This window comes from Simochromis diagramma, unplaced genomic scaffold (assembly GCF_900408965.1).
Source record: "Simochromis diagramma unplaced genomic scaffold, fSimDia1.1 OVJJ01000302.1, whole genome shotgun sequence".
NCBI classification, from domain to species: domain Eukaryota; kingdom Metazoa; phylum Chordata; class Actinopteri; order Cichliformes; family Cichlidae; genus Simochromis; species Simochromis diagramma.
Genome location: NW_024386792.1, coordinates 3,431,814 through 3,455,027, shown reverse-complemented (window position 1 = coordinate 3,455,027; position 23,214 = coordinate 3,431,814). Strand labels below are relative to the sequence as shown.

The 23,214-nt window shown below is 41.5% G+C and overlaps 1 protein-coding gene across 1 annotated transcript in view; it reads right to left on the bottom strand.

The window, feature by feature from the left end:
• Window positions 1-23,214, bottom strand: part of lrba (LPS responsive beige-like anchor protein) — a 178,107-nt gene that overhangs the window by 29,775 nt on the left and 125,118 nt on the right. Inside the window, 7 exon segments of the mRNA XM_040023850.1 lie at window positions 6,281-6,433; window positions 9,954-10,073; window positions 11,257-11,397; window positions 17,029-17,141; window positions 17,287-17,402; window positions 18,892-18,994; window positions 19,178-19,295. Of these exon segments, the coding sequence (XP_039879784.1) occupies window positions 6,281-6,433; window positions 9,954-10,073; window positions 11,257-11,397; window positions 17,029-17,141; window positions 17,287-17,402; window positions 18,892-18,994; window positions 19,178-19,295 (864 nt within the window).

Genomic DNA, 23,214 nt, shown 5'->3' with positions numbered 1-23,214 from the left:
ACATTAGTGAGTGAGTATGTCAGCAGGAGTAGATCATCCCATTTCTCAGGCTCTCATCGGGTCCGCCATTACGTCATCGAAAGGGAGGATAAACGAGGGGAGGGGGAGATGAGCAGGCAAGAGAGGGAGGCAAAAAGAAGGGGGGACAGCTCGTAAAACACCGAGCACACAGTAAACATGTCTGCCCTTATGCATGACAATACCCCTTCAGTGAGCGCTGCCTGATATTAGCCAGATAACCTCCCTCTACCCCACGTGCTAGTTCCCATCCAGCAACAAGGCTTTCAGTGGAGACGCCAGGGGAATAGATTAGCACTAGGCTAACATGGCAAACTGTCTTCTATTACCGGGGGCCACTCTGGGATAGACGACGTTAAGGTTTTCACTCACTCAGTCATTCACAAGTGCACAAGTATTTCTTAGTGGTTAGTGGCTGGTCGCTGCAGTGGTTTACCTCAGCTCATGCATGGGTTCCTGTGGGGTTACTGTGAGAATAAGATGTGGAGGCTGGTGGGAACGGCATTATGCGAGTCCCAGCGGGTGTCTGATCAGAGAGTGCAGTACGGATGAGAGGTGAATGTAAACAGTCGTGATCTTTGACTTTGTGTAGCTGGTGGTCTGAGCTGGGGAGCGATCATGTCTGGCTGTGTGACTTGTGGGAAAAAATGCAAGACACATTTTTGTCTTCTGAGTCTACTCGCTTACATTTCGGATAGTTCCTACACAAATCACGCTTTACAGTAAACTTCCTAAAATCTTTATCCGAGTCTTTCAAACTATGTTGTCAACTTAAAAAAAAAAAAATCTTATGTATAAGATTTTCATGTCTTAATGTAATAACATGCCTGCTGAATAACGGGTTTCTTGATTGCATAGTTTTTTGCAAAGTGTTAATGGCTGTCAGCACATAAAGCTGACAAACTTCAGATTTCAAACAAGTTGAGAGTGCAAGGCTTGGGGGGTAAAGGTGATATGTCTCAAATAAATATGACATTTGTCTTTTAGCAGCCATGTAGATGTACCTCTGCGGGCAGGATTACTGTGATGACATCACAATAACAGCTGTAAGGCCGAATGACAAAGTATGAAACACACTCACATCACTGTCCACTGCAAACATCATAATTATGATTATATCAATATTTTCATTTTAACTGCAACAGAAGCAAAGCTAGAGTTATCCAGTGCTTGTAGAGGTTCATCTACCTGAGTCTAAATGCTGGAGCTTTTAAATGCACTGACATGGGAACAAAGGTCTTAAAATAAAAGCAAAGACATCACTGATAAACTCTTCAGTAATGGATAACAGAGTCACTCAAAGCTTGTTAGCAAAATCTGACTGGACCATATACACACACTATATGTGCAACTGGTTAGCAACAGAGCTAAGCTCCAGACGTTACTCTCAGACATCAGCAAACATTTATAATTCAAGAGAGCTAAGATGTATACTAGCAGCCGCATACTAATGTGTGCGGCATGTGAGGATGACTTAGGTCATAATAATCCAACATTACTGGAATAATGCACTATTCTGCCTGGCGATGCAGAGAGAAGCCTCTTGACTTCAGATGTTTTCAGTTTAGCAAGTTTGCACTGAAATGATGATTATGTGTTTTGCATGAATGATTGATAGCATGTGTTTCAGTGCCCTGAGCACTCTAATGTGCTAGGGTCATATAATTACAACTTGTGGCTATAGAAGCTACTCTTTAGCAAAGCTTGCAAAGTGTTCCTTGAGATCTAAAGCAGCATATAGTACATAATGCGTTGTAGTGACATCACAGTCACACTGAAAATCCTACGACGAGTATTTTCTTATATTATAGCACAGGAATAAACCGTGCACAGAAATTCAACAACATGACAGTTTCAGAGTTTCTGCATAGAGTAAGTAAATCAATGGGAGGCATAATGGTCGTCTTTGATGAGTTACACAAGGTTCTTTGGCATCCAACACCCACAGTGTCTTCTTGCGGCCAGCATTCTCTGTGGCATTGCTTCTGACCAATCACTCAGCTGCCTTTTCCCATTCACAAAGACGAAAGGCTCCCTCTTTCTGTGAGGCCAGTATAGCTGATGCCTCTGTCACTCCTTTGAGCGAGTTGACACTTTATAAGACGGAAAAGGCCAAAAGTAAAGCATGCCCGTCTCTCCCATGTGTGAGGTTTGCAGGTCTGTCAGCAGCGCAGCAAGAGCACAGATGAGTGAAAGAAGCCAAACAGCTGAAGCAGGGAGCAGCAAATAAGCACTGGAGAGTTTGGTTAAATGGCAACACGAGAAAAAAGTAACAAGAAGCCTCGGCAAGTGCATGTAATGGCAACCATGGAGTTAAATATGTCTGATTAGACAGCTTCACTTTTTTTTAAATAATGAAACTATTATTGTGATTGTAACCATATTACATTTTAGGCACAAGCTGATTGGTGATTATAAAGATTTCATCCAACACCAATGTCTGTCTGCATTCGTATATTAGTTTAACATTGATCTATGCACAATAAAATAAAAAAATAGCAGTGTTTAGCTCCGTCTAGCATCACGATATACCCACAGCAGATGGCTGCTCTAACAGACTGTGGTTTAGCCCGCCCCATCTCAGTAGCTCCAGTGAAACTTGGAGCCATGACAGCAAAGGTAAACACTGATATGGAGACAAATAACAGTCAAATTTACACGAGCATGCACACAAGATCACCTGCTATCGCTCTAATGGTTAGCAGGCCTGAAAAGCGAGGTATGGTCGTACATAGTGGAATGTCAGAGCGGCTGACAGTGCCCAGAGAAATGTAGTTATCTGGTGGAGGAGGGATCAAGTTCTTAACCTCTCCTTCGACCCCCTGGTAAAAACAACAAGCAGCCCCTGATCTCCGTGGCATGCTGCCTCAAGACCCCTGTGTCTCCACAGGGATGCATGTGTGGATGTGTGATGGACCACGAAAAAGGGAGTGCGCCTTTACAAGAAAGCATTTAAGTATACTGTAGGCACTTCCCTTAAGCCGCGGAGGTGCTGCTCTGCCTCCTCCCCCAAAAATCCAACTATTCTTCAGACCTGTGGTTTTCAAGTGGAGCCTTCAGTGTTGTGTAAGACATTTGTTGAACAATAAACTGTCTAGGCATAAACTTGCAGTTAATCTGTTGCCATGCAACAGACTTCCTGCTAAACATTAGCGATAACTTATGACACTTCTAAAGGAAAGCATTATGAACCCGGCTACAGTTTGATGGTAGGCTTATATCATCTTTTTTTTTTTTTTACCCCCCCAACCAACCATGCAACTCTGAACAACAAAAACAAGCTGCCGATTTGCGGAGCAGCACAATCCTTTACTGAGAGAGGCTTTTAATGGCCTTTCCAGATTGGGCCCTAATTAGCTGTTAATCATCTAAGGCTCATAACCAGAGTGGAGACAGCAGGCCTGTGTGTGTTTGTAAGCGAGTGTGCATTTGCGTGTGTTTGCGTGTTCTCTCCTGCTGTCTATCCCTGTGTTGCAAAGCCATTAGCAGCAGACAAGCTGAAGAGAGCCAAACAGCCCATTAACTCCTTCACTCTTCCTCTCTCCTCTCTACCATGCTCATCTCTTTCCCAACAGTACCACAGTTGCCAGCTGACACCCTCTAATGCCAGCTATCTGTCATGACCAGAGACCTGTCCACCCACACATCCCTCCCTGAACCTTGGTGCTGTTTCTATGTGATCTGTAGCATACGACTGGGCCTCTTAAAATGGTAAAACTACAAAGACAAACTGCACTCCCACACTCACAATCCCAGCTTATTTTATTATTTTAAGCGAAACCAACAGATTCCAGGAAGTGATTCAGTCCAAATAAATTAGAAAATTATACTTAAACTGACATTTGATAGCAAAGCTTTTATTCACAGTCCCTCTGGGATGAAACCTATTTTCCTAAGCTTGTTATGTTTCTGTGCACCTACACCTGCCTGCTGGTTGCACGTTGGATCAATATCTCAGTTTGGAGGAGGAGAGAGAGAAAAAGCAGAGTGAAATTTTACCAGTTTGAAAGCAGCATATCTAGTATGGCTGCAGACAAAATAGAGTCCAAATTGCATCTGCAGTGCCAAATGGAGCACAAAGGACAGAAGGCAAGGGGGAAAAATGAAGAAGTAGAGGAGACCAGCACAGTTAGACCAGCAATGAAAGGCTCTTTTAGCTGTTTACAGGAGACCACATTAATGCACATATTCGTACAATAAGGTTTCTGCTTCTTGATGCATTATTTTTTTCATTATCCATCATTATCCAAATTATGTTTGTTTTTACAATGACCGTGTTTCAACTCTACATTTGAAACAGAAATAACTCAGGAGAGCAGATTTGAACATTAAAACTTTGCCAACTAAAGAATAAAATAAATAAATAAATACATAAATACAATTCCATTTTATTAATATAGTGCCAAATCACAACCACAGTCACCTTCAGGTGCATTATATTGTAAGGCAGTGGTCCCAAACCCCCGGGCCACAGACTGGCACCGGTCCATGAGTCATTTGGTACCAGGCCGTGCGAGTGAGAGAGGGTGTGAAGTTCATGATTTTCAGGGTTTTCATTGGTTTTTAGCATTATTTTTTTGTCATTTTTATCATTAACTCAGTTTCCCTAGATCTTTTCCCGTGTGTTATGAATAAATCTTCTTTTTTTCGCACTGTTACTGGTTTTATTTTATTGTATTTATCCGCATACACCTTAAAGGCTGGTCCATGAAAATATTTTCGAACATAAACTGGTCTGTGGCGCAAAAAAGGTTGGGGACCGCTGTTGTAAGGCATGTATCTTGTAAGGAGCTACTACAGCACTGTGAACAAGCATTAGGCAACAGTGGTGAGGAAAAAACTCACTTTTAACAGGAAGTAACGTCTGGCAGAACCAGCCTCAGGGAGAGGCAGCCATCTTTTAATTTAAGAAACTAAATAAAAACAATCCAAAACTTTTTAAACTTCATGCCATTAAAAAAAAGTTGGACTTGTGGTTCTGTGTTTTTTGTTTGTTTGTTTGTTTTTTTTAATGCATAAGAATTTCCCAAATATCTGTCAAATATTAATCCTCATTTAGCACAAATGAAAACTCAACTTTTCCTCCCCGTGAGTATAAAACACTGCACAACAGCCTGCAACGCTGCCGCCACAACAAGCGTCCCTCTAATACATCCACAGCGGGCTGCATGCTGACAGCCAAAAAGAGGGAAGTGTGTGATTAATGATAGCAGCATGGTCATATCAGCAGGCTAGCTAACAGACCCCCACCATAAGACTGCACAGGTCACAGAGCACACCCAGCATCATCAGCACCCATTACTACTGTGGGCACACATCACACATGGAGCTGCCACTGCTTTTACCCCAAATATGTAACTGAGAGGGAAAAGTGGCCTGCGCTAGGCTCCAGATTACATTGCGTTATAACCCACAGTTTAGTTTTCTTCTGTAATTGTGTTTATGCAGACAGACAGACAAAATTATGAATAAGCTTTATTTGTAAGGGGACAGCTGTCCTTTCACTGTCAGTATGAAGTTAAAATGTTTTAAAGATAAAAGGGCTAAAAGCATAAATGATAAGCAATTTCAGCAAAGCAGAAGAGAAAATGTTAACCCCCCATCTGAGGCTCCTAGATCTTCTAGCGCTGAGAAATCTGATCCAAAGTGTTACCTTAGTCTCCCAACAGTGTGTGTGCATGTTGTGTAAAGCACAGAAGAGAACATCTAGAGTATAATGAAAACACGGCAGCCACTCTGACAACATCTGACGTGAATATACACACAGAATATTTCTGCCTTTGGCCAGGCGGACCGGAAAGGGAGATCAGAAAGTGGATACTGCATAATTATTCTGCACAAAAACACAGTTGCAGTTGCACACACCGGCATGTTCCAGATGTGTATGAACAGAGCAGAGAGAGGGACCGAGAGGCTGCATGGGGATATTAGATGGGGCAGAGCTGGATCAATTTGCCGGCAAAGCAATCTGAAAGTTGGGACACGTGAGAGGAGGGGAGGCTCAGGTAACAGGAAGAACTGTGTGAAGGTCAGGAAATAACACTGTCTCTTTAAATTAGCATTTCCAGCTAAGCTTGGGGCTCAGATGGCCTGCGCTATGTGCCATATGAGGAAGAAAGAAAACAAGGCTATACATGAATGACGACTATGAAACTTTTTTTTTCTTGCCTAGACTCTATGATGGCTTCAGTATATTTTTAATGCACACTTGCTTTAACCTGGATCATACATGGGACACAGCATTCAGGTGTACTTTTCTTACCAGTCGATTAATGCGCACAAACTCTTCTGGGGTTTTGGCCCAAGGTGGCAGATCAACATCAGAGACTACAGTGCCATCCTCCATCACTCCCAGGTTGTAATTGCTGGCGTTAACAAACATCTCAGGCAGATAGTAGAACTCTGGGATCAGCTCCTGAAAGGGTAAAGCACAGACACATAAATGAACACACACTGGTTATCGGGAGAAAAGAAAAAAAAAAAGCAGTTTGAGAATCTGCAACAGTTATCAGACATGATGCTGCAGCTGTAGAAAGCTCTGCATAATCACCAATGGAAATTTAGAATAACGGCAATGCTAGATCTGAACATGATGTCCAAGAAGATAAAGGGTATGTTCACCCCTGGGTCTGTGCCTCACAAAAGGCGGCCCTGAACCAGTTCAAATAATCAAGGTACCGCCCTCACATGTGAAACAGTGCTGTGTGGGTGTGAAAGGAAAGAAAGCAACTGGGCTGGTGCTTCTACAGATGTCAGGGAGTAAATAAGTAGAAGCTTTACCCCCCCAAAAAAAAGAGTGTAAAGTCCTGTGAGTCTTGATCAGCATAAATTTGATGAGTGTGGTTTTGCAGACTCCAAGTCAAACTGTGGGCTAAGGGAGGTGGACTGCCTCCCCAAATTAAAGCACATTATGTTACAACTCAAAAAGCCCTTTTGAAGTGTTGAGTAACTCTTTAAGAAGAACAAGAGCAGGGAAAATAAACACAACAAAGCAGCACTGTTTTTGTATATAGATAGTATTGCTGTATTGTTTTCTGAATGGCAGAATTATTTGTGGAAATTACATGACGCTGGTCTGTTGTAAAAAGCCTCTGAGTGCACTCGGCTGTGGTTTCTCCCTATTCTGATGCGATGATCATATTCTTTGTGTCTAAGAAAAAAGAAAAAAGAAATAAAAAAAAAAAAAAAAAAAAAAGGTTCACTTCTGATTTTCCCCTCTCTTCCACAACAACAAAGAAAAGTCAGCTAAATTCTCGTCTTACTATGATGATTTTATTTGGCTGTCACAAACAACACAGCATGTTTTCAATCTGCACGAGAGTGAAGAGAAATGCAAGTATGACAGGAGATGTAACCCTATATGTTTAGCCATTTGTCATTCTAAACAAAGCAGAACTTGCCACAGTGAGTATAAACATTAAGATTGTGTTTGAGCTTAAAAACATGTAGATAAATCAACAACGCTTCCCAGGCTTTAGCTGTTGTGTTATTGTTGTGGGTACGTCTCACAAACTTCGACACAATCAGGACACGGGAAGGTTCAGTTCTTGGCTGTGTCATGCAAATAAGGAAAGGAAAGTGGAGCGTGAAATATATGGTATTTTGCATTTTTCCCCAATAGACTGAAAAAAATGAAGGGAAAGCAAAATGCCTTAAAGTGCATTCTGTCTTATGGTCAGCAGGGGGCAGTTGCAAAAAAAGTCAGATTATAAAGCATCTATGGAAAAATTACCCTTCATCCTATTTGACTGGGGAAAGCAGTAAACACTTGACACATGCATTTATACTTTCAATCACTAATTTATATTCTTAGTGAATAAAACAGGATGATCATTTCCATATTACAGTCCTCATTAGAGTCCAAAAAGATGCTGTAAGATGAGTGTGATGATGGGCAAATTCTGATCTCAAGCCAATAAGACAGGACTTCACAAACCAGTGGGTGATGACTTGGTCCTAATTCAAATTTTTAATATACAGTCCATGTGCTCTATGAAGATTTGACAGGTTTTGTGTAACAAAATACATAATTATATGAACTATAACTACTATAACTACATTCACCTGCATATACAGAAAACACTATATAGAATCAATTATGGGCATTGCTAAAGGAATTTGGTGACAAACATGTTAATAACCTAGCATTAGAAATGAACAGCCTACCTTCAAAACTAAGTGGCGATTGGCTGACAGCTAACACTCAAAGCAAAAAAAAAACAAAAAACTAAACTCGGAAGTCAAGAAGCATTTTGAAAAGATTCAATTCTTAGCATATGTAACATGATCTTTACAAATACAAGCAAATACAGCCAAATAATAACATTCCTCTTATCAAATTAGCTGCACAATATCTCCCCCTCTCATTAATGGGGTGAAAAGATCCAATCAAATGAGCAAGCAAACACACAGCTTTAAAACAACACGGCACTTCCTCACTTCTGAAATCTCTTCACTCCACAAAAGCTGACCTAAAACTAAAGGTCACCTTCTTAACGAGGCCTCCTGCTCACCCGGGTTTACCGGCTACAGCCTGCTGTAAATTTGAGCAGGAGAGAGCGGCACCCGTGCACGCACGCATGCACATACCCCAACGAAACCTTGAGGGCTTCACTCCCCAACACTCAAGCCTGCCTTACATGGACCATTATGTGCAGTGGCCCTTTTGCTCCAGCCTGGTCAGAGGCCAGCCCCTCTGATCCCCAATCCTGTCCTGTCATGGGTCACTGGAAGGGGCTTTGGCCTCTGGGCTCTCCAGCTACACTTCCACTGTTGCTACTTCTAACCCCTCTTCTCTTGTGTCTCCCCCTTCTGATGCCTGTGGGCTGAGGCTAGGGGTCAGGGGATTGGGGGTGGCAGGTCATTCTAGCGTCACCCAGGCTAGAGACACATTGAATCTAGGTGTTGTAGCCCATTATCACCCCTTCTTTAACAGTGGCGTATGAAAACACAGGGGCTTTTTGCCCTCTGGCAGAGACAGAGGGTTGCCATCAATGGTCCCAATACTAAAGCTAAATGGTGTACTTACCCTACTGAATTGATACATCTCACTCCTAATTCCTCTACTGCTTAAAAGAGGAATTAAGCAATATGGATGCGACTGGACTGCATCCAGTTGGTTGCACACATTCATATTTTGAGCAAAAAAAGAAAAAGGAGCATGAATGTGTGCATCCAACTGGATAAAGTCGACAGATTTTCATTCAAAATATGCTAAAAATTCAAGCTGAACATGGAAACAAACTGACGACGTCCAGATTTCCTCTTTGTTTTGATCTGAAGTTGAGCTCTCACAGTTTGATCCACATTGACAGGTTGAGACTAAGAGAGCAAACTAAGGCTGTTGTTGGGCTTTTGCAATCAAGCATTGGCCAGCTACACAGTAACACAATCCACATGTTTTATCAGAGGGATGCGGGAGGGGGTAAACGCAATCAAGCGTCAAAACCCCCAACACCACTGCTGTTCCCCCATCCAGTGACCCAGTGCCGGGAGAGCAAGCAAAACTCAGCTTTGACAGAGAATGTCTGAGTGTAGTTGTAAATGTTTTAGGAGAGCAGTTAAAGTGTGCGCTGGGGGTTCGAAGGCGCTCAGTATGAGAATGACCTGTGCTGTTTCAGGATAGATCCGTCGGCGCAGCAGAGTTTGGGGGCCCAGTGGGCAGGGATTCAAGTCCATGTTATAGCTGACTGAATCTGAGACAGACGGCTGGGACAGATGAGGATTAAACCAACGCTTTGATCAGAAGAGCAGGAAGCTATCATTGTGTAGGGACAATGATTGGTAGTGACTGGACATTACTCTTTTGAAACCCTCTCTTTTTTATGTGTGTTGGACTTGGATTTATTCTCCTGCAGCGCTCGGGACTTTATCGTCCAACTTCTATTATTTTTGTCCCCAGATCCATGGTGAGCATGCATAAGTATGAATGGTACCTTAACATCAGATGTGTCTCTCTGGCAGTTCCTCCAAGCCCTGGATACTGAGGAGAAGGTGCGGTCAGCATGGTCAAACTTTCCTCCTTGGAAGTTAAGGAAGAACGTGGTGAAGGGTTCCTGGAAATTATAAAGGTTATGGTTAAGAATATAAACTGGGGAGTCTACTCCTATAACTGAAACCCACCCAATTGCTTTTTCTGCAATGAAAACATGGTTGTCAACATGTCTACAGTTTGAATACACCCTGTCAATATATTTGACCTAGAATTGACCCTTTCTGCACACCCTGTAACAAACTTAAAGCCAAAAATGAACAAGTAAAACAACAATATTCCCAGTGTGCTACTAAAATCAATGCACATGTGCTGCTGATGCATTTCTAATCACGTATAATCTTGTTAGGGCAGATCAATAGCCATCTCTCTGATGCACGGGCACACTGTGCTGTACCACAGCTATAAACTAATACTGTAAATAGCTAATTAAGTCCAGCCTGAAATGACGCAAGCCTCATTTATTTTATTTTTTTAAATGGTGGGACAGTGAGCAAATTGATCTTGTAGTTTATACATCAGTGTAAAATCTTACAAAATACACAGTTACTACACAAACACATTTTCATTTCATATTTAAGGTTAAGTTTGATCTTTAAGCGAGAGTTATAAATGAGTGCTTCTGGTAAAGTGGCTTTAGAGTAAGCTGGCTAATGATGTGCAGAGATCAATGAGGTAACTCTACTGGGAGTTACAGAGACAGTGAGCTACTGGGACAATAACAGCAGAAAACTGCACGCTGGAGAAACTTAGTAACCTCCCTCTCCCCAGAGTGTAGTATGGAAAGATTGATGGCATCCATTCAACAAAGGTACTACAAGAGAGCACTCTAGTGCAAAATATACACCACTAATGTGCTTCAAAAACAAACAAAATCACATTTCAGTACCTGTTATTAAAAAGAAAAACCTTGAGAATTTGCATCAAGGTGAAGGTCAGACCTTTAAGTGCACTGCTTTTGCTTTTCATTTATTATCACCCCATGCATGCATGCTATGCAATATTTAGCATGCATATACTCTTAATTTGATAAAATCCTAGGTCTAATTAAGAATACATTCATGACCTCTACATCATGAATGTGCTGTTCATTAAAAAAAAAGAATCCAATTTAAATACTGCGCTTAACTACACTTTTAAAGAGCAAGGTGAAATTCTTGCACAAGCATAATTATTTCATTATTTTCCAGAATTTATATTAAAAGTCACGAATGCTCCTAAACACTCCAAACGTGCACTGCACTTACAATACGTAGCAGCCACATCAGGGTGAAGCTCGAGGTGGAGTAGTGGGTGCCATAATGGAACTTCGGCACCTGATCATCCTCCCAGGTCTCATATCGTTCTGAAAAGAACGCTGCCCTCTTGGGGTTAAGAGCACCGATGGGCTATAAATATAAACAAACAAAAAATAGGTCAAACATGTTAAACAGCTAAACTGAAAAATAAATAAATACGACAAAACAGATATTAGGACACGATAGATGCGTGAAAGTAAAAAAAAAACACAAACCAAAAGCAGGGAGGCAGTACTGAATTTTACTGTGAATACAGGGACCACTCACTGCTGCATAATAGTTGCAAGGCGAATGAAGCTAATAACCATTGTGCTATCTCAAATGAATATTAGATGATGTTTTCCTTCAGACAGATCAATCCTTTCCCACAGAGTGCTTTTCAGAGGCTGTGAAACCGAGCCCCTGCAGCTGTAGTCTGTCAGAGAAAACTAATGTGCTCCAATGAAAGAGTGCCTACTCAGAATATCAATAGCAAGGCTGTGGGTTCCTTTAATTTTTACTTTTATTAATCTGTAACTAATACACTGGTCACCAGCCCTATTTATAGTCCAGAAAAAAAATGGTTAAATTGCATTAATTTTCCATTGCTCTTAAAAAAAAAAAAAGCCAATAACCCTGTGCCGCTCGCCTATTATTTAAATACTCATTTATAGAAATCACTTTCAGGCTGGTTCAATTTTTATTAGTCTTCTGCAGGCTGTGCCTCATTCCCTCGAACCGCTCCATCATCTTGCTCCCTCACACACACACACACACACACACACACACACACACACACACACACACACACACACACACACACACACACACACACACACACACACACACACACACAGCAGATCAATGGTAATGGAATGATGCCCTTTTGAGAATGGGGGCCTAGTAGGGTGTGGATCAATTGGATCTCTTTCATATCATAGGGTGCATGTCACAGCAAGACACATCCAGGGCAGGTCTATGATATTGATCTGTGCAATGGCTACTGTTTTATGTGGGTGTAATGGTGCATGCTTGTGTACCTGTGTGTGTGTACTGGGAGTGATGCACACGGTCTTGCAGTTATTGCTGCTTTTTTTTTATTTTTTTATTCAATGCATGCATTTTTTTTGGTTATTTTGTAAATAGTGTTCCTGTGCGTATGTGCATTTACACAGCGAATTGCCTTGTGCCACAACACTGTGCAGATCTATGTTGACAGTGATACACTGTGGGCTTCCTCAGGGCCACTGGGGTGGGTGAGTACACACAGTGAATTATACATCACACCCATTGGCCTGATTTATAGCCCTAATAACAGTCGGCTCATTAAAAAAAGAAAAGGGAGAGGAGGCATATAAAATAAAAAAAAAAGAAAAGACTGAAAGTGCCACAGTGACAGGGAGAGAGGGAGAATTGTGTGTGAGGGCACGTGGGGGCTGTTGGTTTGCTCGAGCCCGACATTGTTTACTGCTGTAAATTACTGTGGGGCTAGCGCTCTCAGCTTACAGTAGCTACAACAAAGCGGCAGCGACGGTGCCGTACATCAGAGCAGAGCGGCCGGCGGTGCGCTGATGGAGCGCCTGCTGCTGCCCCATCACAGATTGACCCAATACGTCGTGGCAAAGAATAGCACTCTGATGAGCTCTCAGACAAATGAACCGATCACATACTTTTAACTAAAGGGTACACTACAGAAGAAAACTGAGCCAGAGTTTTCAGTAAAGATGGGGAAAAATAATGCTGAATTAGTGTTAATCTGTTCTAAATCAAGAAGGCAGCTGCAGATGGTGTAACAGTGACATTTTAAAGCTGCTATGGTGAGATGTATTAAAAAAAAAAAATATATATATATATATATATATATATATATATATATATATATATATTTATTATGTATGTTATCCTGCCTAAACTCTCCTCCTTACCCAAATAATCAGAGGTTTGGGAACTCAAATATTTAAAAAGTAATTTTTTATATGTAGGCATACCAAGCGAAAAACACTCCCTCAAGGAACAATAAGCACCTTCCTGAGAAACTATTATAAGAACATTACCTAGTGCTACTTTGCTTTTAAAACAATAATGGGTCACCGGTGATGAAGTATAATGGCTCACCGACGATTTGAGCATCAGTAGGGCTTTGAGTCATAAATCACAAGAGCCTTTTGAAGAGAGTGTTTATGTATAATGTCCTATTTAAACAGTGAAAATGGTGTGGAGGGCCTGGGGGGATAAACATATGGGGCGAGTACGATGAGATCAATACACCATTAGCTCATGTGTCTGTGAGCAGCATGTTATAGCACAAAGGTACACAAGATGCTCAGTAAGTCCTATTTTCTTGCTATGTAAATGCAGAGTACATATTAGATTAACAATTGTTTAAATTATTTGTTGTTCTTCATTAAAAGCACAGTAAGAGTGGATTTATTTATTTACATATTTTTACCTTTTATGAATAGATGAAGGCGTGCCTTTGCTGTAAGGACACCTTGTACGAACACTCAAGAAGTTCAAACAGATCAAATAACAATTTTCTTTTGTAAAAATCGCCCCAAAGATTAATTTTATCTGTTAAAATGTCAAATTTAGGTTTGGTTTTGTTATATAAAGCATCTTTATGAAGAACAAGTGGATTTTTGTGGGGAGATGTGCGACAGTATGCAGAGCTGGGGTGCAAAAAGGGGTGGAGGAATAAAAAAGAGGTGTTAAAACACTTGCAGTCAGATCAAGCGAGAGCTTATCGTGACTACAATGTTATCTCGGGGGTCGGCGTTTGATGTCAGGTTGAGGTTAGAGTTTATGATAAGAAAGTCCCTGGGGTCAGAATGGCTCTGGTAGCAAGGAACATAAATTCTGTGTGGCCTCTGTTGTGCTGGGAATGATGACAGTGTGTGTGACACACACACACACACACACACACACACACACACACACACACACACACACACACACACACACACACACACACACACACACACACACACACACACACACACACACACACGTTCATAGCAATTTGGCTTCTCAATGTCACTGGAGGCTTCGCAGATGACCTGTTTCTACAAGAGACAACCACCAACGTGACATTAGAGGGGGACAAGAGAGATGTGAAGGGTAAGGAAGAAAGAGAGCACGGGAGGAAAACAGAAGGAAACAAGAAAGAAAAACAATAAAGAGCAAACAAAAGAGGGGAAAATGGGAAAGTAAGCACAGTTTTGAATGGTGCAGACACACACACAGAGTGCAGAACTAACTGAAGGTCACCAAATATTAGGTTGCAAAGAAAAGAAACGGGGAGCACAAATGATTGTAGGTGCAACATCGTGTGGTGGGGGTTTGATTTGAAGGGCTGCACAGAGCTGCTTTGCCCTTTTCCAGACACCGCAGTCTGGCACGGTCCAGTAGTCATACATTAATATCACACGCGTGTCAACAACATGAATAAAACAGATGTAATAAAGATTGGCTCTGCTCCCTCCCCTCCTTCTTGCTCTCTCTGCTTCCATTCTGTTCTTTAAAAAGAAAAAGGGTTAAAGGGATGGGAAATAATGTTGTTCTCCCTTTCTCACACTCTCTCCTCTTTCTTTTGCTTTCTGATCGTCTTTCTGTTTCTCCTCCTTTTACCCAACTCTCCCATTCATTCAAGTCCCCGGGGCGGCGAGGCTTGACTGAGCACAGAGGCTGAGCTGTCCAAACTCCATGGCAGTGCAAAGGAGAAGAGAAGGAAGCAGAAATGAGCTAAGAAACCACGCGGGAAGGCTGCGTGGTTTTTGTGAGCCTGTGTGTGTATTGGTGGGGCAAATACAACTGTCACATTTCACCCTGTTGGGCAACATCAAGCAGGATAAACATAAGAATTATGCAGCTGCTTACAGTGGATAAAAACTACACTGGGAGGGATAAAAGCCGAGGACGGAGACACAGAGGAGCAGATTGAAAGTGAAAGCAGGACTGGGGAGAACCTAAGGGACAAGATGTTTGAATCTATGTGACAGGGAAGTGTGAAGGAATGAAAGTGTGAGGAGATGGTTCACTTGTGTTTCATAACTGTGGTATTTGTGCAGGACAATAGCGTTGCATCTGGATTATATTCTGCAGATATTTGTTCTTCCTTTCATTTCCAATGGTTGATGGCAGTTGATGGACTTTAATGAATGCTTGCCTAAAGAAACAGCAATACTAGGCTTGCTGTCCCCTAAATAAATAAATTAATTTAAAATTGCTGCCATTACAGAATTTTCTTGCAAAACTAAACTAAATCTGCATTGTCCTTTTGAACATAGTTAATAACATGCAAAACGCCAGCAAGTCAAGTTGATGGTGGCTCAAAAAGTAGAGCCAGAAGGTCACCGGCTCTTCCTCTCTGTACCCAGCCAACACAGTGAACCCTAATTTCCACCCATGGATCCATCTGTGTATTAGTAACATATAACATGACGGTATAACATGTATACCGTCATGTTTGAACAGGACTGAGCGAAAATTATGAAGAGTTTTTGGAGAGTCTCCAAGAAATGCTAAAACACATTATTAGTGAAACTGGACTTCCTAGATCATCTAATCTCACCCAAACCAATGCAGACGTTTTATTCAAAGAGTGATATCTTTGAAAGAAGACCAATATGTTCCACTTTGTCTCATTAGAGGACTACCTCCACGTCTGCACCTGAACAAATGACCTCCAGCGTACCTCTAAAAAGCATTTGCTCCAACAGATCCCCTGTCCATTAACACATGCTTTCTTTTGCTTCCATGGCTGATTTATTCAGTCATTTTCCTACCAGGAGCTTGACACTCGCTCAATCTTCCCACTCTAAAACTAATCCTGAGTCCTCCCACCGCTGGACTGTTCATCCACCGACGTTAGCTGACAAGCTAAGGGGTGTGCTCTTTTATTTTTTTGCCTTTTTCCATCTGAGTATGTACGTGTAAAAGCGAGGGAGTTAATGGGAGTAAATAATTGCGTGACTACCTACAATTATGGGGGAGAATCCTTTAGCGATGCGAGTGTGTGTATTTATGTGCCAGGGAGCATTTCAGGGCAGGTTTCATTGTTTTAAGACCAATCACTCGATGCCTGGAGCTACCAGGGAGTATTACTTCACTTCCTGCTGTGTTGTGGAAGGTCAAACTTGAAAGAATTCAATTAGGAAACTTTGATTTATGGCCAGAAAATGATAGCTAAGCCACAAATTAGGAGCTGCAGACTGAGAAGATGAGGGGCTTACATATGTTTTAAATGCAGCAGGTCAAGATTGCCTGAACTAGCAAAAGTCAACAACTAATCATACAGATTAGATGTAATGAATACCACTTGCAGTTTTGGGAAATTTGTCACATTGTTACTCAAATTTCATATATCTGTGAGCTGATGAAAACTGTGCAAATCACTGCATATAGAATCACTTCCTCAACATAGATAGCATGACGCTAGTAACATAAAAAGTTTCAAACTGCACTATTCTATCAATTCTTCTCAGACATCTGAAATACTTGGGTCGTTACATGGGAAAAATGCTCTGCACGTGTGGAATCCTAGCAATCAGCCACCGGTGATTAAAGAGCAGGTTCACTAAACTATGATCAATGGCAATTACAAAGCAACAAAATTGACTTTAGGAAGAATGCACACACAGTTATCTGTGTGTTAATGCCCCCCCCTACTTTTTCAGGGAATTAAGAAGGAAAAAGATCCATTACAGTGAAAACAGGGGAGAGGATGAGTCTCCACGCTCTTACCTTAGACAGATCTCTAAAGTTGCTGGGCAGAGTGAGGTCAAGCTCCTCTGATTCATAGTTGGTGATGACCCATGGAAAGACTGGGTACTGGTTTAGGTCATTATAGGTACGGCCTGGAGGGGAGACAGAGCACGGGGGAGAGGGGCGACAAATATTGTTAAAAAAAAAAAGTTAGCATCATAGACTGTTAAAATGTGCACAGCACCTCTGTGTTACACCCTGCAATAACATCGCACAGGTGCTGAGCGGTGTCCTCACCAGAGATGGTGTTCAGAAACATCAGGTACTCAAAGTTGGATATTTCACGGCGCTGCCAGCGCTGAGTCATGTTGGACGCCTTGAACAGCTGCTTAGGTGTGGCCAGAGAGATGCGTCTATAAAAAGAAATGGAAAGCTCGATATTAAAATCTTTTGTAGCCGTTCAAATCACAAGAACAGCAGACTGCAAGAATAAAAAGCCCCAGGCTTTATTAGACTTTTGCAATCCAAATGTCATTTTATGAAAAATCTACCGAACTTACAGTCTTGCTAATTAAGAAGACAAATGCGCAATAAATTGGGTTGAATACACATATTTACGTGCATGTGTACACACACACAGGAGGCCCCAAAGAATGATGTATGCTGCAGGACAAAAACGAATGACCTCCAATCCAATTAAAACAAAAGAAAATGATGAAATTAATCAATGTCAATGTGTGAGATTATGGTCATTAGGCCTTGCCAAAGAAAAGAAAAGAAAAAGAATGTGAAAACATGACTTCCCAAACACAAGTGTACTTTGACACATTTTTTATATTGTCACCAAGCAATTCTGTACATCCTTTGAACTGCTTTAAATGACATTATAAATAGATATGGAGAAGTAAAGGAGAGAAAAGAAGGAATGCAAAACTGGAAAAATGGTTGAAAACAGAGGGATTAGATTAAATTATGAACATATATTGGACTTTTGCTTTAATTTGTGCATCTGTGTGTGTGCGTAACTCTGGACATGAAGCTAAATTGTGCTGTGCTGGCTGTATGAGCTGACGTGCACCGGGTTGCCCTGAGCAGCCGTCCTCAGGTCGAAGAGGCAAGGTGGCCGGCAAACTAGTATGATTAATGAGCCGAGCACACACATTCACCTGCCCTAACCCTGTGTGTTATACACACAAACTCTCCTACACCCACACTAACTCATTACTGGATGCACTTCCTCACTCTACTTATCACACAGCCCTCACTGTTATGTTGCCACATGTCAAATTCTGTGATGCTTAATACCAAAAAGTTACAAAAAAATTAAAAAATATCATCTTCTCAAAATACAACTCAAAAATCCCATCAGACGGGCTCTGGCACACCTCAGATTAAAAGAGCCAATCACAAATCTTTAATCTTATCCACATTTTTTCCCCTCAGATTGAATTTTTACCATCACCAAAGCGTCTTGAAAACTCTGTCTTGCTGTGAATTTTGTGCAAGATTTGTGCAAAACCAACACCATCGGCTCCAGCAATGCGTGCACACAGAGTGGGCATGATGCGAGAGAGGGCTGGGGGAAGGTGTGTGCCCTGCAGGCTTACAAGCAAGTATTTGCTTCACTCTGGTGGAAATAAATAAATGAACTGGACTATGTTTGTGTGAAGCCAATTATATCTGGGGGAGCGGGGTAAGGAGTGGGAGGGAGATTAGTGGCCAACCCCATGTGTACATTTTTGAGAGAAACAAGAAAAAAAACTATTTGAAATTTTAAAATATTTACATAACATCACCATAGATGTTCCATAATCCTCTTCTGCTCCCCAGTTACCATTTTTAACCCCATAAGATTGTACTGCAACAGCAACAAACACAACAAAGCAATCACGCACGTCTAACCTGGTCTGTGGAAGGCCAAAGTTCGTGCCCACGCCAACACGAGGAAGACTGTGAACCACCTTCTTTACCGTGGCTGCATCTGGGAAGTTGAACATGACTGCCGCTGCAGAGAGGCACAAAGCAACAAACAGTTATCAAGGATTATTTCTTAAAGATTAGAAATCACAATAATGACAACTTTTGATTGCCATTTCTCCACAATTATTCATTTAAAAAAAAGGTGTGTGTGTATACTCAATAAGAAGGTGAAATGGTTAAGCATAGACAATTATGGGGGATGCCTTACTCCTGTTGGCCATGAAGACTTCCAAAGCAGTATTCTGCAGGAGGTAGCGTCTGGAAAAGACGGCACGAATCTCCGAGAACAGCCATTTTCCATGAAGACCTTCTGTGTAGGCTAGAATCTGGAAAACACGAAAGAGAAACCAGAGAGATGTGGATTCCAATTAAATAATGAAAACAGAGCGAGCAATGGAAATTAAAAATTAAAAATTAAAAGAAAAGGAAAAAAGAAGAAGAGAAGGGAAGAAGGAAGGCGAACAGACCAGAGGGCCGGGTTAGTTCATTTTTCACAGTGATGGCGTGACGGCTCGAAGAGCACGATTAATGTCTTATATTGATCAGCCTCAATGAAAAAGAGATTCCTTTAGCGAGAGAATGGGCGCTATTCAGCCGGACGCTGTGAAGGAAATGTTCTGTTCACTAAAAGATCATCTATTAAGTGACAGTTTGCTGTGACAAGAAGCTATTTTATGCAAAACATCTGATTACAACTGGTCTCTGCATTTCCTCGGAGGTAACTGACACGGAGGTCAGACGATATTATGTTACTAAGCTCCACATTTAAAAATGCTTCGATGAACTGAGCTTAATCTGTCCCCATGGAGACCGCGGTGGCTGTCAGAGTGACTTGTTCTGACGGCTGTCACAGCTCCTGACAGACCCGCATGCTTAGCCCTGCCCCTGTGATTTGTCCTCATACTAATCCAGCACTTAGGTTGGCTACTAACCTACTTAGCAGTGCTTTGTTAACTAGGTTTTTATTTCAACCTCTGCTTTTGGTTTCAAAGGTGCCCGCTGTTACAAGGCAGAAAGGTAAAAGGAGCACTTCATGTTGTTAAGATATGATTTTGCAGCATCTTATTAATCAAAAGTATTCAAATTTGAGCCGGCACGCTGGGCTTAGTGTTAAGCTGAAGGAGCTCATTAAAGGCAAGGGGACAGAGAAGAGGACCAGCTGAGGCCTTCAGCTAAGGAGCGCTTCCCTCGCTGTCTCTCTGAGGAATAAGACCTGCCTGCATCACAGACTCACTTCAAAGTCTCTGGAGTTCAATTAAATGTGGATTAGTGGCCTGGAGAAGCTAGCCAGCACCGCATCCTCCTGCCTCCCATCTCTCTCAAGGCAGCTTCAGATGATTTAACCAGTCACAGCCAGCCTAAAGCCAAACCCATTTCCAAGACTTTTTTGTTTGTTTGTTGTAAATAAATACAGTGTAACACAATATTAGCTCTTAAGTTCAATAACATCTTGATGATAAATTTTATAAAGAATTTTTCTTAATCTTCAACATATTTAATTCAAAAAATAATTTTTTGGCATTGGGGAAAAAAAAAAAAAAAAGCTTTTTCCCTATTTGTAAACTAACCAGCCTTACAAAATGAGCTGTCCTTACACTTTGGCTTTGATATTTATTATTATTATTATAAAGACAAACCATTGTATTCAGTCAGCTCTAGAGATGTTGGGCACAGATTTCATTACTTCCACCAACATTAAGTTTATTGTGCACCAGGTACAACGAACCAAAGAAGGAATGGCATTGTTTTAAAAATAAGCAGGAGCAGACAAAGAAAAGGGTAGCACCAAGGTTCAATGCCCAAAGAAAAAAACCTAAACATTTATTTTATTATCAAATTAGCACAAAGATAAGCTCAACGGAATCTTTAATGCATTTAAAACAGTGGATATACTATGCGTGCAGTATTCTCTGAGGCATGCTCATATTAAATCCAGGTCAACAATTGCACTTTCAGATTTGTTGGCTACTAATTCATCAGCAAAATGGGGACATAAGTTGTGATCACTTTTGCTAGCTGAGATGTTTGAATTTTGATGACAAACAAAATCTACTGGTTTTCATCGTTTCCTCTATTTACAAACGTGACAATAAGGTGATCATGTCGAAACACTACAGAAGGAAAGACGGTTTTTTTCTGTTCTTCCATCAGATCAGAAAAGAGATTCCAGTCTTCAGATGTTTAATAAGTGAAAGCTTGACATATAACTATTCACAACTAAAGAGTGGTTTTACATAGATGCCCAGTGATAAACTAATGAAGCTGCCAACTCTCAGCTGATAGAAAGATATGACACAAGTGAAGGCACCCAGATATATTTCACTAGACTGATGGATCTCCTGGAACTCAGCTGTAAACAGTGTGCTGCTCTCCAAGATCAGCATCCCGATCGGCAGCGCCCTCTCCCTTGCAGATGAAAAAGCAGAGTGTGTGACAACGAGTATGACGAACTATCTGTGTCGTAATGCTCGAGCTGTTCTGACCACATCTGGACAAATTACATTGGTGTGGAGGTTATTGTCCATGCTGGAGTTATGGGTGCATCAGCTTCATCTGTAATATATAGTAGTGGAAGCTTTAAAGAGACGGGAATGCTACAGTTACAGCACAAGGGAAAATAATAGAGATTTCAGACTATTACAGTCTTGAATCGCAATTTAATTACACCATCTCTGGTTTACCATCTACTGAATGTCTGGTTTTAAAGTGATAATATTAATAATGAAACAATATATTATTATTGCGGCAGCATCAAATTGATCAGGAGCTGATCGTTGACAGAAGCTGTTTCTTTGAGGTTTCATTTCAAGTGGAACGATATCCACGGGCACAGGTTTGGAGCACTCCGAGATCAATTTCACGGCGTCACGCGAGAGGACACAGCCAAACAGAAAACAAAAGAACCGGTCTTGATTGCATTGCCTTCTCTCCATCTCTCCCTCTTCCTTGTTCAACCTGTTTGTGCAGCGGGCTGCGGCTCATTTCTGAAGCACTGTCGTTTGTCTTTGTCAGATGCCCAAAAGACTGCGGAATGAAGAGGGACACATGAAGAGGGGTCGGGTGACTGTGGCTATGGTGTGTAACCACACACACACACACACACACACACACACACACACACACGCACATGCACAAAAGCTGTCACCACTGAATCTCACAGACAGTCTGTGCCAGCGAATCCTCTTCATCACCCCTCGCATCCACCCCTCTTACCAACCAGAGCATCTTTAGAAACAGAGGTAAAGCCAAACACAGGGATGCTAATGGATTAAACGGAAACTGTACTGGATTAAAGAAGAGTTAAGAGAGCAGAGGAGCAACTATCAGCAACGTGGTTCAAGATAGATGAGGCTCTCAGCTGCCTTTGCAGTCAGGCCGGCTGAGTGGGTGTGTGTTTTTGGGCTGATAAGACCCTAGAGTTGAAGAGGAGAGAAGCCACTGCCAGCAACCAATGATCCTTATTTGTCATAACATGTGAAAAAATACAAATAAAATATCCTTTGAATACCAATTGTGGTGTTTTAGGAAATAAAGGTTTCAGAATTGCACATAAACAGTGTTTGATGAATGGCGGAAGCATATTTGCATGTTCGGTTTAATCTACTATACATCCTCAAAGGGGAAAAAAAAGAGGTGATTGAAGTTCAATTTGTTGCCTCTTATTAAGTATTTCCACATGGGTGCCTCAGTTAAAGGATAATGGATGAGGGATTTATTATTACCTTTTGGTCAAATGAAGTGGTGTGGGAGATAAGGTGATGAAATTAATGAGCGGGAGGAAGAGAGGTGATCCATCAACATCAAAACGCAGACGAGGGACAAGCAATACTGCAAGAACTTGAATAGAATTCATAAAAAATGAAGAAAAAAATGTGCATGCAAACAAGGGACTGAGGCTACAGATTCCTTAGATGTCTTAAAAAGACTTCCAAGTCCCATGCTGTTTGTGACTGTTTCCACTTGACTGACCACAGAATCAAGCAATCTGCAATAAACAGTTTCAGTGAACCGAGTCACTTGCAGCGGGTTTTTATTTTTTCACTGCTGCATCAAATAAGAAAGAAAATGAAGAGAAACATAAATCGGCATTTGATGGCTTTTCCATACTCGTAGTATTTCTGCGTATGCACCTTGTAAGTTCAGTTATATTCCCCTCTACTCGGTTCTTTACCCTCCCTGTTCGCTTTAACCCCCGCCCCCTCTGACCAACACACACACACCTTTCTCTGTTCCACACTGGTAAAC